Raw genomic sequence first — 17,704 nt, 5'->3', positions numbered from 1 at the left:
AAGAAATATTGAACGTTTCATCTTTAAACCTTTAATAGTAAATATTTTGTTTTTTAAATCACGCTTGTTTTATGTTCTTTTACATATTTCTCAACAATGATTATTTTTGTAAGGGTATTTTTTAACAGAAAAGTAGGTGGTTATTTGCGCTGTGGTCCAGTTGGGGACTGCTTCACGTCAAGTGTTTTTAATGAATGATAAGATAATAATACTAAGATAAGTAGTAGTCTCCTGTTTCAACCGATAAAAGTAAGAAAAAGGAAAATGTTCGGTTGTTGTGATGCAGCAGACGTCGGCAGTACGTGATGACGTCACCTTGCTAAGGGCTAAATGTCCGTTGAGAGCGGGCATCGTTCGCCGGGCGCGGTGGCGCGCGCCTGTAATCCAAGCTACCGGGAGGCTGAGGCTGGCGGATCGTTTGAGCTCAGGAGCTCTGAGCTGCAGCGGACTATGCCGATCGGGTGTCCGCACTAAGTTCGGTATCGATATGGTGCTCCTGGGGGAGCCCGGGACCACCAGGTCGCCTAAGGAGGGGTGCACCGGCCCAGGTCGGGAACGGAGCAGGTCAAAGCCCCCGTGCCGCTCAGTAGTGGGATCGCGCCTGTGAATAGACGCTGTAGCGCAGCCTGAGTAATACAGCGAGACTCAGTCTTTTTACTACGGTAATGTTTTCATCTTCTTACGCCGCCTCGCCAACTACTATAACCTGGGCAGTAAAGCGTCTAGAGGGGCAACAAGAACGTCACGTTTTCTACTAAAACCACTGCAGCTTCTTGGTTCCGCAGCGCCCCCAACTGGACCACAGCGCAAATAACCACCTACTTTTCTGTTAAAAAATACCCTTACAAAAATAATCATTGTTGAGAAATATGTAAAAGAACATAAAACAAGCGTGATTTAAAAACTAGGTTAATATTTAGTTAGTATTAATCTGAAATTAATATTATTAATAACTGCGTAGATCTGCGTATCGGTGTGTAAATATGTGCGCGTTTGTGACTGCGAATGGGTGAATGTGACTTTAGTGCAGTGTTTCTCAATTCCGGTCCTCACGCCCCCCCTGCCCTGCATGGTTGTTCCCTTCTGCCACACACCTGGGTTGAATATGTGGGTGATTAACAGGTTTCTGCAGCACTTGATAGTCATGCAGTCATTTGAATCAGCTGCTCTGGAATAGAGGCACATCTAAAACATGCAGAGCAGGGGGGCCTGAGGACTGGTATTGAGAAGCGCTGCTCTAGTGTAAAGCGCGTTGAGTGGTCAAAATGATTGGAAAAGCCCTGGACAAGTTCGGTCCATTTACCATTTATTAAAGGTATAAAGATTAAACTTTCCGTATTTCTTAATATGCTTAATATCACAGGTGGGCAGAGTACTCAAGTAAGAGTAGCACTACTTCAACATATTTTTACTCAAGTAAAAGTTAATAGTAGCCATCCAAGAATTTACTCAAGAGTAAAAGGAATTTGGTAAAAAAGTATTCAAGTAGTGACTTATTATGACAACTTAAACAAACTGAAACCTGGAGATGTAGATATTAATGAGTTAGTGCGGTGCGCAGCGGGAAAACGATGCAGAAAAAACGCTTATGTTTCTGAAAATACAATATGACGGCAATGTAACAAAGATTGTTTGTAACAAGATGTCACACTCTGATCAAATTTCAAACCCAAAAAATATTAACCATTCTCAAGTACAACATGTAATTCGCTGCCTATAAAATTATTTGTCAACTTGTTTCCACTATAAACTAATTTACCGAATGGAGTCGTGAGCGAAAGTTTATTAACCACCACAAGATGGCAGAAAAGGCACAACTTCCTGCTTCTCTTCCGGTGCCTCATAAATGTGCTTCCGGTGTCAGCAGGTCCATGTGGTAAACAAGCTGAAGCAGAAACATGGAGCCTTCTGATAAGTGGGCGAATTTGCCTCAGGGACCGAGTTTGAAGAACCTGACGGATGGAGGCTTCGGGAAACTGAAGGACAAACAGCACCCCGCCGTCCAGGACCTCACCAAGGCCCACATCGAGTCCTTTAACCAGGCTGTCACCGAGGGGCTCGCTCGGGTCGTCCTGGTGGGTCACCGGACATCTAATACGGAGTAATAAGCTTCAGAGATTTAGCTTAAGATGCTAAATTATATCGATTCGTCACTCAGCTAAATGCCAAGCGGATAGTTTTATGTCATTCTGGGTGAAATCAGAGCAGATTAAAACCCAAACGTCATTTTTCATAAAGTTATTCCAGTTGTCCATTTATTACTCATGTTCGCCCCGCTGTCACAATAAAATTAACTTGTTTTATGTTAATTAAAATTATTTCTGTTTGTTGAATGCGAGAAAACTTTGTGAGAACATTTTTAGTTTTTTTGGTGTAAATTTGTTTATTGTGTTTAAGCATTTAATTTGAGCAGAAAGGTGATTTGTTTGGATTGTTTCAATGTAATTAATATTTATTACTCTTGATCACTCAATGACCTGTTGATCATCTTGGATTACATAAATTAAACAACGTTATTTTAATTGATAACTAATTAAATAACCTTTCCCCACTATTTTAATTTGAGATTAAGTTGTAACAGAAAGTTATAAACGGAGTTGGACAATATGGCTGTACAATGTATCACAATATTAGCATTTCATATCAGTCTATGTCAATAATTATTGATTAGTTTTTTCCTTTAAATATCTGAAATACAGCCAAACTGGGTGCGTAACCTTTCTTGTTTCATCCAGTTTTTACTCCACTCTGTTGTTTTTTATTTTTAAGCAGTTGTGAGATATGGAGGGAAACTTGAAACTGCTGCTGTGCCAATTACAAAGCAGGTTGTTGCTAGGCAACCAAAGAGCGAGAGAGTTAGTTGATTCCACCAACCTAGCTTAGCTGCCTTTCCTCTGGCTACATCAACCAGAATGTCGTGCTGTTCAGGATTGGCGTTCAGTGAATATTGAATATTTTCTAGACGTATTATACTGATATTATGTCTACCCTGCTATATATTGTTATTGATGTATTGTTATTAGCTATGAGCTGTTCGTCGGCCATGTTTGATTTTACCCAGTGTTTCCTCTCAGGCAATCCCGCCCCTGGAGTTCATGTTCAGACAGGACAAAGTGACCCTCGCCTTTGTGGAAGCCTCCATCCACAACCCAGTGGTCACCAAGGGCAGCGTCTGCACCGAGATGAAGGTTTACCCCGCAGAGTGCCGAGGCAGGAGGTGCTCCTACAAAGGAAAGCTGGTGGTAAGGCCCCGTCCCTCAGACTGGGATCAAAACAGAGACCTTGGACCTCTGTTTGACGGCGCGTTGTGTCGTTTTAGGCGGACATCAGCTGGGCGATCAATGGCATCCCGAAAGGCATCATCAAGCAGTCCCTGGGTCAGGTGCCGATCATGGTGAAGTCCAAGCTCTGCAACCTCCACGGCTTGTCGCCTAAGGAGCTCGTAAAGCATCATGAAGAGGCAGAGGTTCGCTACGCCGTCCGTGATGTTATCATCAACCATGACGGCCAATCAGATTCAAGCTTTAAGTGATTTATTTTAATGGTGGAATGATTACTCACTATGCAAACTGTTGCAGAAAATACAGACTCTATTTGTAGATGTAAACAAGAAGGCTATGCTAATTTTAAAGTAGAGTGGTGGCTGCATCATGCTGGGAGGTTATTTGAAGCCAAAAGCACTGGTGCACTGCACAAAGTGAATGAAATGCTAAAGATTCATCAGGTATGCAGTCAGGATTATACCACCTCCTTGGAGAGGTTCATACCTAACAACTAACTATGTAGCGAAGGTGGTGGCAGCATCATGCTGTGGGGGAGATTTGACATGCATAATGATTTCATATTATAAATAAATCACTAAAAGTCCAGATTTTATAAAGTAAAGCTGTGACTTTAAGAGCAAAGGAGTTGTTCCAGTTAAATCCCACTAATTGTCTTTGATTTGGCAGGAAATGGGAGGTTACTTCATCATGAATGGCATCGAGAAGGTCGTCCGCATGCTGATACAGCAGAGGAGGAACTATCCGGTCGCCATGTCCAGGCCCAAGTGGAAGAGCCGCGGTCAGGGATACACCCAGTACGGTAAGGACGCAGAGCCACGGCCCCTTTAAAAATGAGAGCCGCCCCTTTAAGAACAAGCCCCGCCCCCTGCTGGCAGGTATCTCCTTGCACTGCGTGAGGGAGGAGCACTCGGCCATCAACATGAACCTCCACTACCTGGAGAACGGCACCGTGATGCTGAACTTCATCTACCAGAAGGAGATGTTCTTCCTGCCGCTGAGCTTCGCTCTGAAGGTAACGCACCAAGCCGATACCGGTACCGATCCGATACCTGCACCGATCCGATAACCGTATCGGTACTGATAAAATTCTACAACATGTGTCAGATCCATTAATGCAGATCTATTCAGTCTGATTCTATTTATTTTGCGTTTATAATTTCTAACTGCACTTTCTTGGTGTTTCTTAGTTATCAAACACATTTGTAATCCAGTGCATTTATATGACGGCGTGTTAGAAAAAAAAGGAGTAAATTTCTGCAAAAAAAAAACCCCTGAAATTTTGAGATCAATTTCAGAAATTTGATAGAAAAACTTGGAAATTTATGAGCTGCGAAAGTCAAAAATTTACTAAGAAATTTTGAGATTAGTCTCTAAAATTCTCAAGAAAAAACTTTAAAATGTTTTAATTTCAACATTCGATGATTTTTCAAACTAAGAAAATTCCCAAAAGTGGAAAACTTTTAACTTTTTAACCTCAGGAATTTTCAGGTTTTGTTTTTTTTTCTACAAAAATTCTGACATTAGCTTCAATATTTGAGTTTTTTTCTTGCAAATTTCTGAGATTAATGTCAAAATTTGTGAGATATTCTAGGAAATTGTAGACTTTTCAAAGTCAGAAATTTCCACTTTTTTCTTAGAAAATGTTTGATCTTAATCTAAAAATTTTAGGGTTTTTTCAGCAAATTTCCAACATTTGAAATTTTTTTTTTCTCCTTTCTTTATTAATCTATTTCTTGACAGTACTTACTCCTTTTTTTCTATCTATGAGGATCCTAACAGGCGTTTTATATTTATGTCTGTGTTTTACAAAAAGAAATGTTTTAAGTCTACTGTACCTCAGATAGCTTTATTGCTAAATTACTAGAAAAATCTCAGAAATATTTAGTTACAGACAAAAAAAACCTTGGAAATTCCTGAGTTTCAAAAGTAAAACTTTGCTATGAAAAACTCAGAAATTTTGGGACTAGTCCAAAAGATTTTCTACAAATAAAGTAGAATACTATACCACAGATATCGGTATTGGAATTGGAAAAAGTGGGTCGGTGCCTTCCTGATTTTAAGTTTGTATTTTTGTTTGACTCTCGGCTGCTCAGGCTCTGGTGGACTTCACAGATTTCCAGATCTATCAGGAGCTGATCAAAGGCAGCGAGGACAACTCCTTCTATAAGACCTGTGTGTCAGAAATGCTGCGCATGGTGTCGGAGGAGGGCTGCACAACCCGCAGCAAGGTGCTCGACTACCTGGGCGAGCGCTTCCGGGTCAAGCTGAGCGTACCGGAGTGGTACACCAACGAGCAATGCGCCAACTTCCTGCTAAAGTAAAGACTTATTATAATGTACAAATAACCCCTTTAAAATGCTTTCATGTCTTTCATTGTAGTTTTGAGGATTAGTGGTTAGAGTAGGGGTGTCCAATGTGTGGCTCGGGGGCCATTTGTGGTCTGATTGTGTGTGGCCCTTCACTTCAGTTCAAGAATAATACAAAAGTTTGACTTTCTATTTTTAATTGGGACAGAATTATCACAGACAACTAGGCTTGGGACGATAAATTGTCTGAAAAGTTATTGCAATAAAAAACAGTATTGTTGTTTTGAGACCATTTTCACTAATGGCATTGATCAATAAGTTTCAAATTCTAATGAACATCTAACACTGAATTGGAAGACATTTTAAAAATAAATAAAATAGAAACGACAAATAACATAAATTATCTCTGAAAACAAAGTCGTCCTTTTAAAATAAGGGCTATTTGAGACCAAAGCACCAGAAATGTGACATTTCTGTCTAAAACTACTAGACCTCAGAAAAAATTTAGATTTTCATTCACATTAAGCCGTAATGATCAAAATTACAAGAAATAAAGGCTTGAAATATTTCACTCTGTATAATTAATGTATATAATAAATAGAGCTGGATGATATGTCTGAAAAATTTATCACAATATCAGGGTTTCATATCAGACTATCGATAATTTTTGATTAACTTTTTGTTTTAGGTGTCTGAAATACTGCCAGACTGGCCGTGTGACATTTCTTTCACTTCACGACATTGTTTTTTATTTTTAAGCAGCTATGAGGAGAAACTTTAAGCTGCTGCTGCTGCGACAGTTACTCATCCGGTCGTTGCTAGGCAACCATACAATAAGTGAGTTGCTAGGCAACCAAAGAATGAGTGAGTCAGTTGATTCCACCAAGCTAGCTTCTGGATCAGAGTTCAGTGAATAGTCTACATATTGATTATTGAATATCCTATCTGATGTGTGATCTATTGATATTGATCAAATGTTATATTGTTATTAATTTATTGTCCAACCCTAATAATGAATTTCATTTTCTGAAACGAGCGACTCAAAGTATTAAACTTTTCCTCAATATGCGCATCCTTCTAGACGTTCATGTATGGCAAGCCAGTATATCAGATAATACGTTTTTTTAAAAAACGTGTAATTTAATGCTGTGCAGCATTGAGTTATGCGTCGCATGCGGTGCCCTCGGTGACATCAACTCCCTAGGAAGAGCAGCACAGTTATGAAATAAAATTAAATAAAAATGATGGTGAAATTCTGCGTTTTGTGTGCAGCGAATGCCTCTGCATCCACCTGAAGTCGGACCTGGAGAAGTTCTACCTGCTGTGCTTCTCGACCCGGAAGCTCTTCAGTTTCGCCAAGCAGGAGTGCATGGAGGAGAACCCGGACAGCCTGATGTGCCAGGAGGTTCTGACTCCGGGTCAGCTCTACCTCATGTTCCTGAAGGTCAGACCCGCCCGCCCTTATTTGGGTTCTTCCTGTCTCTTCTGTACCCTTCCTTCTTTCTGTCCCTCTTTCCTTCATCTCTCCTTTCCATCTGTGTTACCTTGTTTGCCTCCTTTATTTCTATTTGGATTCCTTTCTTTCTTCCTTCCCTGTTTTTACATCCTTGCTTCCTTCCTTCATCCTTTTTCTTCCCTTCCTTCCTGTCTTTCATCCTTCATTTCCCCCTTCATTCTTTCGTTCATTTGTTCCTTTCCTCATTCCTTCCTTTCTTCCTCCCCCTGTCTCCTCCTTCCTTTCTTTCTTGTGTCCTTTCTATCTTCTTTCCTTTACCTTTTCATGTCTTTTCTTTCTTTTCTCCCCCTTTTTTTTTTACATCTTTGCTTCCTTTCTTCATCTGTTTTCTTTCCTTTGAAAATACCCATAAACAACTTGTAAATTCAGGAAACCCGTGTGAACCTCGTCTTCATTAAGATTTAATTTAACTCCGTTGAATCTCTCCCGCAGGAGAGACTAACGGCGTGGCTAACATCGGTGAAGCTTTCCTTCGATAAGCGAGGGTCCAAGCTGACCGGCGAACTGAGCACCGAGAATGTGATGAAGTTGTTAACCATGGGGTCGGATTTAACCAAACCGTTTGAATATCTGCTGGCCACCGGAAACCTGCACTCCAAAACAGGTACGCACAACAACAACCACAAAGACCAGCTAGCTAACTAGCTTAACTTGGGATTAAAGAAATTATCTTAATGCTTGGGAGAGGATGAGAAGCTAATTTAAAGTTTAGCAACCACCAGAACAGCTGCTACCACTGAAAAGAGGAGTTCCTTAAAGTGGTCCAGAGATGTTGATGCACTAACAGAAGGTTGTGGTTCAATTCTTTGTATGTTTCAGACGGGTCGAAACAAAGAAATGCCGTTATGTTAGCTTAAATGCTACCGTCAGTATGTGGGCTCTTACTAGCATTTTGACTTGCACAGATTTACTTCATTTGTATGTTAGATTAGTTTTATATCAAAATTAACTCAAATGCTAATGTTACCTTAAATGCTGCCATTACCATCAGGGCTATCACTAGCATGTTGACTGACTTTGTCTAGTTAGTAATGAATTTATGCAAACATTCATTTATAAGCTAAAATGCTAATGTTAGCTAACTGCTACATTACTATGTGCGCTATCATTAACATGTTTAACGTTGATTCACTCCATTTCGAATTCAAACATCTGTTCAGAAGGCAAAATGAGCTAAAATGCTAATGTTAGCTTAAATGCTGCCATTACTATCAGGGCTATCACTAGCATGTTTACTAACATTTAGTTTGCTAAGCTCAGTTTTATATCAAAATGAGCTAAAATGCTAATGTTAGCTTAATGTTGCCACTAACACCGAGTTACTCCATTTAGTTTACAAATATTTGTTTATGAGCTAAAATGCTAAAATTAAATCCGACTAGTTCTTTGACACATTAATAGCTAAAGTTGCATCTAATTAAAGGTTACTTTTAAATCTAAAAGGTCAATGGAAATGGCATAAGAGGAAAGCTCTTCCTGTGGGGTCAAAGGTCGTTTCGTCCTCCAGGTCTCGGCATGCTGCAGAACACGGGCCTGTGCGTCGTGGCCGACAAGCTGAACTTCATCCGCTACCTGTCGCACTTCCGCTGCGTCCACAGAGGAGCCGCCTTCGCCAAGATGAGGACGACGTCGGTCAGGAAGCTGCTGCCGGAGTCCTGGGGCTTCCTGTGTCCGGTCCACACGCCGGACGGCGAGCCCTGCGGCCTCATGAACCACATGACGGCGAGCTGCGAGGTCGTCACCGCCACCGCGTACACCACCGCGCTGCCGGCGCTGCTCTGCTCGCTGGGTGAGAACGACACCGCTGGCTTTCTGTTGCTTTTGCTTTCTTTCTGTTTCTCTATTTCTTCCTGTCTTTCTTTCTTTCTTTTTTCTATTTTGTCTTTTTGTTTTTTCATTATTTTCTCATTCCTTTTTTCTTCTCTTCTGTTTCCTTTTACCTTTTTTTATTCCATTTTTTCTTTTCTATTTCCTTTATGCCCTTTTTCTCTTAATTTTTTTACATTTCCAATTCTCTTGCTTTTTCTTCCTTCCTTTCTTTATTTTTCTTTCTTTGCTTCTTTTTTTCTCTGTTTCTTTCTTTCAATCTGTCATTTTTCTTTTGTCTTCTTTTTTTTCTTATTTCTCTCTCTCCTTCCCCAGGTGTCACCCCGGTGGACGGTTCTCCGGGTCAGGCCTTCTCTGACTGCTACCCGGTGGTTCTGGATGGGTCCGTTGTCGGTTGGGTTGAAGCTGATTTGGCTCCATCCGTCGCCGACTCGCTGCGCCGCTTTAAGGTGACTTGGATGAATATTTCTCGTCCTCTTGGTCGTTTTTCCAGGTAAACTTGACCTCTGAACTCTTCCTTCAGGTTCTGGGACAGAAGAAAGTCCCTCCCTGGACTGAGATCGTCCTGGTTCCTAAAACCGGGAAGCCCAGTTTGTATCCGGGCCTGTTCCTCTTCACTACGTTGTGCCGCATGATGCGACCCGTCCAGAATTTGGCTCTTGGGAAGCAAGAGCTGATTGGCACGTTTGAACAGGTAAATTAACATATTGTTAAACTGTTTTTGGGGAACCAGCAGCACTAAACCAGCTGCACGCTGTTCGCCTGCAGCTTTACCTCAACGTGGGGATCCTGGAGGCGGAGATAGAGCCGGATGTTAGCACGCACCAGGAGCTTTTCCCCCACAGCATGCTCAGCGTGGTGGCCAACTTCATCCCCTACTCCGACCACAACCAGAGCCCCAGGAACATGTACCAGTGCCAGATGGGTACGTTGGCTACGCCGCGGGTGTCCAAACTGTGGCCCGAAGGCCATTTGTGACCCTTTAGTTAACTTTCTGTGGCCCTTGACTGGAATTCAAGCATGGCACAAATGTGTTCATCCAACGCTTTTTGCAATATTTTTTAGGATGAGATTTTCCGTGGCGAGTTTTTATGTTCTTAAACGGAAAATGTACAACACAAGTTTTTCTTTAGCTAGCCTTTTTTGTATTTCATAATAAGTCATACCACAAGCATCCAGCAAGATTTTACTGAAAAACTGTAATTCTTTTATCAATTTATGCCATGATGACAGTTTGCCGGTCTGGACTGTTTCTCATTGTTATTTATTGTTGTATGCTTCTAATTATTACTTTATTTATTATCTATTTACTTATTTACATTTTTATTGTGTGCTATGCTGGGAGAAAGAAAATTTCTCCTGTGGGATCAGTAAAGTCTCTCTCTGCTAGCTAAGCTAGACTGGTGGAATCTACTGTCTCTCTCTTTGGTTACCTAGCAACTCACTCGTTCCCTGGTTACCTAGCAACAACCTGCTTGGTAACTAACACAGCAGCAGTTTAAAGTTTTACCACTTGCCTAAAGTCTGATTCAATGTAAAATAAAGTGTAGAGAAAACTGTGGCTAAAACAGGAAATGTTGCCAGTTTTGTAGTATTTCAGATATTTAAAGAAAAAACAAATCGGTAATTAATGATATTGACTGTGTATATTGTGATTCACAACCACACAGTTAAATAGTTATCACTTTTATTTTTATCGCATCAGTACCACAAAATATCATGATAAAACTTTAAGTCCATCCCTAATTTTAATCCACAACAATCATAAGTAAACCATCCTGGAGGGGCTGGGGAATTGTTAAATCCTGTGAATCGGCCATCTTCCACTGCAGGGAAGCAGACGATGGGATTCCCGCTGCACTCGTTCACGGATCGCTCTGACAACAAGCTGTACCGGCTCCAGACGCCGCAGAGCGCTCTGGTCCGGCCCTACATGTACGACCACTACAACCTGGACAACTACCCGAGCGGCACCAACGCCGTCGTCGCCGTCATCTCCTACACCGGCTACGACATGGAGGACGCCATGGTAAGCGCGGGTTAACGGTCTGGTTTCTGTATCCCGCTTTGGAGCAGTCTTTATCAAACTGTGGTCCCCGGGCGCCGTCTAGTGGTCAGAAAGGTACTGCCTGTAAACAACCATTTATTTGCCGTGACGTCAGCTAAAAGTGCGACGCCACAGCTAGCTTACCAAAGTATTATGTTTATAAGTAATAATGGGTAAAAGGCTTAAAGCCAGGCCACTGAAAAGAAAAAGTGAAGAACCCGGTGGAAAGAAAACAACGTCAGGATTACTTATGATCGAAGGAAGCTGAGTTAAACCCGCTCAGAGTATTGATGTGTCGTTCATGAACGATTAGATTTGTTTTGATCGGCTCTAAGCCGTGAACGAGTCTCAGTTGGTGAGAACTGTTCTTTATTTTTACGTCTTTGTTTGCTTATAACGCTCTTGTTATTTTTATTTAATTTAATTCGCAAATAAATACAGTTTGTAGAAGTGGGGGTGTTATTTTTTATATGTAATGGTGCAGAAGATGGTTTTTGTTCCCGCCAAGCAGCTCATGTCTATTTTTCTTTTATTGTGACTCTAAATTTCAAATAGCCGTAAGATATTGTTAATGCATACCACATTTGGTATAAAACAACTTCTTTTTTAATTTCTATGTATTTCATATCATTGGAAAGCACGTTTTCAGAATCTATGAATAAGTCAAAATGGCCCCAGTAGATTTGTTCATGAAAATAACTGATTTAAGAACTAATATTCTCATTCCAGGTTATATATTAACATGTTGTGGGGCAGTTTCATGTTAGGTGGTCCGTGTTTGTTTGTTAAATGAGTTAATCAGCCTGAAAAAGTTTGAGAATCGTTGGTTTAGGGATGAAACGCTTCTCAATGTCATTAGATCGTGAACAAGTCGTCCTGGGAGAGAGGCTTCGCTCACGGGAGCATCTACAAGACGGAGTTAGTGGACCTGGCGGAGAAGGTGAAGGGAGAGGACGGCGTCGTGTTCGGGGCCAAGCCAGGCGACCCGAAAGTGAACGGGAAGCTGGACGTGGACGGGCTGCCTCACATCGGGTCGGTGCTTCAGTACGGAGACCCGTTCTACAGCTACATCAACCTGAACACGGGACAAAGCTACGTCAGCTTCTACAGGTCACTGCTTCACGCCCCGAACAAACAAACTCCACTGTTTTAAATACTCGTTAAAACTGTCACCATAATGTGTCAGTTTAATAAGAGACAGATAATCTGTGAAAAGATCGATCTCTTGTTTTGGTCAATTACGAACACATAGTCGACCAAAAAGCGATCTCTGGTCCGCCTACAAACCTCTGTCTTGGTTCAGTTGAAGTGAACTCTGGTTCAGTTCAAATGCTATGTGAACACCAAGCACACCAGAGACCGCACCAAAAGCAGGAAGTGGACTGCAGCACATGGCATTCTGGGTAAATACAACCACAACAAACGTGCCAGTTGAGCACCAGTGGGAGAAATGACTTGTTTTTTTTTATACCAAAGACAAAAGAGAAACCCTACAGCTGCTGAAATTTGACGCCACTCCATTTTTGTTAACATTTTGTGAATAACAAAGTTGTGCTCATATTTCTTGAGAAAGTTGTGTTGTTTTCTTCAGTAGTTCTTGGTGCAGCGCCCCCACCGGTGAGGAGGGGAACAGGTTTTTCAGTTTGGTTCATTTGACGCAGTGCAGTGGGAAAGAGAACCAGAGTTGGGTAGTTACTAGTTACATTTACACAAATTACATTCACTTGAATGAGTTTTGAAAAAATTAATTTCTACAACTCTGTACTTTTTATTTTTACTTGAATAATTTTATTATGAAGTATTTTTACTCTTTGTAAAACTTGTGGATTTTCTACCCACTGAATGGAAAAAAAAAAAAACCCATTTTCACCAGAAATTCACCAGACACAGACTGGAAATACTTACTTGAGTAATTTCTTGTAACCTTTACTTGAGTAAAAATATGTTGAAGTAGTGCTACTCTGAAGAGAACCACAGCAGTTGAAATGTAACAAATACTTTAATTGTCCGGACTATCAGATGTGAAAACGCCACCAACTGTATGTTTTGTGTCTGTAGGAGCCAAGAGGCTTGTGTCGTCGACAACATAAAGGTCTGCAGCAACGACACGGGATCGGGTCTCTTCAAACGTGTCTGCATCACCGTCCGAGTGCCTCGTAACCCGACGATCGGCGACAAGTTCGCCAGCCGCCACGGTCAGAAGGGCATCCTGAGCCGCCTGTGGCCGGCCGAGGACATGCCGTTCACCGAGAGCGGCATGAGCCCGGACATCCTCTTCAACCCGCACGGCTTCCCATCTCGCATGACCATCGGGATGCTGATCGAGAGCATGGCCGGGAAGTCGGCCGCCATGCACGGCCTGAGCCACGACGCCACGCCGTTCACCTTCTCCGAGCAGAACTCTGCGCTGGAGTACTTCGGGGAGATGCTGCGCGCCGGCGGCTACAACTACTACGGCACGGAGCGGCTCTACAGCGGGCTGAGCGGCCAGGAGCTGGAGGCCGACATCTTCATCGGCGTCGTGTACTACCAGCGGCTCCGCCACATGGTGTCCGATAAGTTCCAGGTGCGCACGACGGGAGCGCGGGATAAGGTGACCAACCAGCCGCTGGGAGGAAGGAACGTCCAGGGCGGGATTCGGTTCGGGGAGATGGAGCGGGACGCGCTGCTGGCCCACGGCTCGTCCTTCCTGCTGCAGGACCGGCTGTTCAACTGCTCGGACCGCTCCGTGGCGCAGGTGTGCGTGGACTGCGGCAGCCTGCTGTCGCCGCTGCTGGAGAAGCCGCCGCCATTCTGGTCGGCCATGCGCCACCGGAAGACGGTGTGCAGTTTGTGCGGGAAGAGCGACTCCGTGGACTCCGTGTCTGTTCCGTACGTTTTCCGTTACTTCGTGGCTGAGCTAGCAGCGATGAACATCAAAGTGAAACTGGATGTGAAGTGAAAGGAACAATCAAAGCCTCTGTTTTCCTCTGCAGCTGTTTATCAGGTAGCGCTAAAGTTTGAATGTTTTGACCCTTAAATAAAAGATTTTTAACTGTCGCCGTTTTATTACATGATGGTTATTAGTAGCTGTGGACAGTAGCAGCTAGTTGAGCTGCAGATTTCAGAAGCTGCAATTCCAAATATTTAGATACAAACTATTTAGTTTACAAATGAAATTTTTAGCTTGCCAACTAAACATTTATTCCAGAATAGCAAACTTTTTAGTTGGCAAACCAAATATTTAGCTTGCTAATTAAATGTTTAGTCCAGAATACCAAACTATTCATCTTACAAACCAGATATTTAGCTTTCAGCTTGCTAACTATATATTTAGTCTGCAAGCTGAATATTTAACATACAAAGTAAATATTTAGTTTAAAGGTATGTAGTTTATAAATCAAATATCTAGTCTGTTTAGTCCAGAATACAAAGCTATTTCATTTACAAATCTAATATTTAGTTTGTGAACTTAAGGTTTAGTTTGCCAGTTGAGCTTACAAATAAAATATTTAGCTTGCTAAATAAATATTTAGTTTGAAACTGACATTTATAAATGGGCAAGATGTAGAAAAATTAACCCGTTTGTTTCCTCTTATGACTAAATAACCCAGATTACTCATTTTTACAGTGTAATTTTCCAAATGACACCCCATATCAGGGTTTCTCCCAGAAAACTTGATCAACCCGGTGCTCAGGGCGCTAGAGCAGTCCTCCCGCCGCCCACCGTGTTTTTGAGTTAAAAAGTGTTTGAAGTTGACAGGAAATTTAAAAACGTCATTTGATAATTATGCATTTTTGGAAGACTTGAAGATTAATACCTAAACACCAACTATAAAGTCTTACAAAAAGGCAATCATAAAAAAAAAACAACTAATAAATTAGCAATGCTAAGCCTGGCGGGGGCACAAGTAAAGCCTGGTGACCCGCCAGGCTTATCATACACTGAGGGAAACCCAGCATATAAAAGCAGAGTTTCTGCCTGGAAATCAACGAGTTCAGATGAACTATTCCAGTTCTCTCAAGGATGGTTTACAAACTTTTTATTTTTTATTTATTTACTAATTTATGTTGTATAACCACGCCACCCTTGAACAAAAACTGTTAAAATAATTAAATCTTCAGGTTAATGACTTTAATGCCCACTTTGTGGAGGTAAACTTCTGCACACCCCTTCACGCTTCACTCATTGTAGTGTCTTAAATTTAACATACAGTGTCAAAAAGTTGATAAAATCTGAAAATATTTGTAAACATATGGAGGTTAAAAACAATCAGTTCACATTCACATCACTGCAGCTGTGCCAGGACGGCCGGCAGGTCCAGAACAGACGGGACAGTGTAGTCTGGTTTCACCGGACCGTCCAGCTCAGACCCATCCGCTCTGTGGATCCACACCGTGGCGCGAACTTTGGCGTTAACCCCGCCCTGGATGTCCGTGTCCAGAGAGTCGCCCACCATGACGCAGTCCTTCGCCTCCACCTGCAGCAAGCTGAAGCACAGCTGGAAGATGGACGGGAACGGCTTCTGCTCGGCGTGATCTCCGGCGATCACCACGGCGTCGAAGAACTCCTCGCATTCGGCCGCCTCCACCTTTTCCCTCTGAGTCCGAGCGTCGCCGTTGGTGAGCAGCAGCAGCTTGTACCGGCCGCTGAGCTGCCTCAGCAGGTCGCGCACTTCCGGGGTCAGACACAGAAGCTCCAGCCGGCTGTTCTTCCACAAATAGTAGCACTGAGAAGCCAAATCGGATGCGGCGCTGCTTCCTGTAGTCTCTGCGATGCTTTCCGTCCAGTGGCACATGCGGATGTCGTCCTGGGAGGAGCCAGGCGGCCGATCGGGGCTCTCGCACAGCAGCTTCAGCTTGAATTTATCACAAATGCTGCGGATTGTGTCGTCGTCCAGGTTCAGTTTGGACTTCAGAAGCTCCCCAGTCTGCAAAATACACAAACCAAGCCACATAAATAGGTCTGAAGCAATTAATCGTGATTAATTGATTATGAAAATAATCATCAACTAACTTAGTAATCGATTAATCGTTAGTTGGACTGAAACATTTCCATTTGCTGAATGATATTTACATTCGATTAATTGTGATTAATTGATTTTTTAAAAATAACTGTCAATTTAGTAATCAATCATCAATTGGACAAAAAAAGGAAATTTTCTGAAAGATATTTAGATACACAGTACAAGTAGACACATTCTTTGCTTGATTCTGTCTGACAGAAAATCAATCTAGGACTGAAGTGATTAATCGTGATAATAAAAATAATGAATAGTGCAGCAAGGACGAGAGAAAAAACTGAATACTTAGATTTAAAGAAATGTTCAACTAGTTTAATTTTTGTTTAAAGAACTATGCTTGTGTATTTCTGCGTTAAAAAAAACAAACAATTTTCAAGAATATAATTTTTTTTTTTAAATAACCAGGATGGTTTTAAAGTCTTAACATTTTAAATAATGTCTTTTTGCACTAAATTGTTTCAACTGTTTAGAATTTTGTTTTACAAACATACATATTAACTGTGTATAATTTGGGTTGTGTTAATAAGCTATCACCTCTCGTGAAAACAAGAGTTTCCCCAGGCTTTTAGGAGGAAAACTCCTCCCTTGCCGGTCTTCATAACTCCTTTCTAGGTCGTGCGCCGGCAGTCTGTTAAGGAGCGGACACCACGTCTTCATTCACTTCCCAGTTCGTTCAAATATCGACTCTTTCTTATTTATGCCGTGTAAATAAAATAAAATAAAATAAAATAAAACATTTTCTCCGTAAAACAAGTAACGCGAGGGTTGTTGACTTTAAAACCGAGAACTTTAGCTGGCGACATCAACAATCAGCGGAAGTTTTAACGGAACCATTTTCAGCCTTTATCACCTTCTTTAGCGCCACGTCGCCGGCTCGACTCGTGTCTACGAGCGTGTTGTCCAAATCAAACAGGATCGCTTTCACAGCTTTACCCTCCATTGCTGAAGCACGCCGTCATTCAACGCTAACCAGGAAAACAAGCACAGCTTTCCAGAAGCGGTGCAAAGTGAAGTGCTTCATGGGATTTGTAGTTCTAGAGATAAAATTACGCATTTTCACAATTTTCCCTCTAGATGGTGCCACGCGTACACTGAAACTAAATGATATCTAGACAGACAGACTGATGGTATTTAACTTGCTTAATTAAGGACTTCCGCATTGTCAATTTGGTTGCAAGCTAAATATTATTAGCTTGAAAGCTTAATATTTAGTTATCAAGCTATTTAGTTTACAAACTAAAATATTTAGCTCGTTAACTATTTAGTCCAGAAAATAAACTATTTAGGAAACAAATCAAATATTTAGCTATTAACATGCTACCTGAATATTTAGTAAGAAAGTTATATATTTAAAGTCAATCTTAATATTTAGTTAGCAAACTATATACCTTACAAACCAAACTTTTAGCTCGCTAACTATTTAGTCCAGAATATTAAACTATTTAGTTTACTAATGCTAGTTTACTAGTCCAGAATAGCAAGCTATGTGCTGTAATAAGCAAGCAAAAATATTTAGCTCCCAAACTAGATATTTAGTTTGCAAGCTATTTAGTTTACAGATAAAATATTTAGCTTTTACTTTGCTAACGGAATATCTAGTTAGCAAGTAAAATATGAAGCTTGTAAACTAAATATTTAGGTAGCTAGCTAAATATTTATATAATTTATATATATCTTTTATATTTAGCTAGCTATATATATATATATATATATATATATAT

The 17,704-nt window shown here is 41.4% G+C and overlaps 2 protein-coding genes across 4 annotated transcripts; one reads left to right on the top strand and one right to left on the bottom strand.

Annotated features, from left to right (window-relative positions):
* Nucleotides 1-326: 326 nt before the first annotated feature.
* Nucleotides 327-14,019, top strand: polr1b (RNA polymerase I subunit B). Of its 3 annotated transcripts, XM_028007485.1 has the most exons (16): nt 327-662; nt 1,868-2,075; nt 3,075-3,242; nt 3,320-3,466; nt 3,951-4,083; nt 4,160-4,296; nt 5,378-5,601; nt 6,863-7,034; nt 7,539-7,710; nt 8,614-8,895; nt 9,249-9,382; nt 9,457-9,627; nt 9,702-9,858; nt 10,766-10,962; nt 11,840-12,090; nt 13,039-14,019. In XM_028007485.1, exons 2-16 carry the CDS (start codon nt 1,899-1,901, stop codon nt 13,919-13,921), a joined length of 3,405 nt encoding a protein of 1,134 aa, XP_027863286.1. In that variant the 5' UTR covers nt 327-662; nt 1,868-1,898; the 3' UTR covers nt 13,922-14,019. The 3 variants fall into 3 exon arrangements, with proteins under 3 accessions (XP_027863286.1, XP_027863285.1, XP_027863287.1); XM_028007484.1 differs by lacking the exon at nt 327-662 and having other exon boundaries at nt 1,262-2,075; XM_028007486.1 differs by lacking the exon at nt 327-662 and having other exon boundaries at nt 1,993-2,101.
* A 966-nt stretch (nt 14,020-14,985) lies between these two features.
* Nucleotides 14,986-17,012, bottom strand: nanp (N-acetylneuraminic acid phosphatase). The gene is made up of 2 exons (XM_028006058.1): nt 16,834-17,012; nt 14,986-15,890 (listed from the first exon to the last, which is right to left on the bottom strand). Exons 1-2 carry the CDS (start codon nt 16,921-16,923, stop codon nt 15,249-15,251), a joined length of 732 nt encoding a protein of 243 aa, XP_027861859.1. The 5' UTR covers nt 16,924-17,012; the 3' UTR covers nt 14,986-15,248.
* Between the last annotated feature and the right edge of the window lie 692 nt (nt 17,013-17,704).

This window comes from Xiphophorus couchianus, chromosome 22 (assembly GCF_001444195.1).
Source record: "Xiphophorus couchianus chromosome 22, X_couchianus-1.0, whole genome shotgun sequence".
NCBI classification, from domain to species: domain Eukaryota; kingdom Metazoa; phylum Chordata; class Actinopteri; order Cyprinodontiformes; family Poeciliidae; genus Xiphophorus; species Xiphophorus couchianus.
This window is presented reverse-complemented; position numbering and strand designations above follow the sequence as displayed.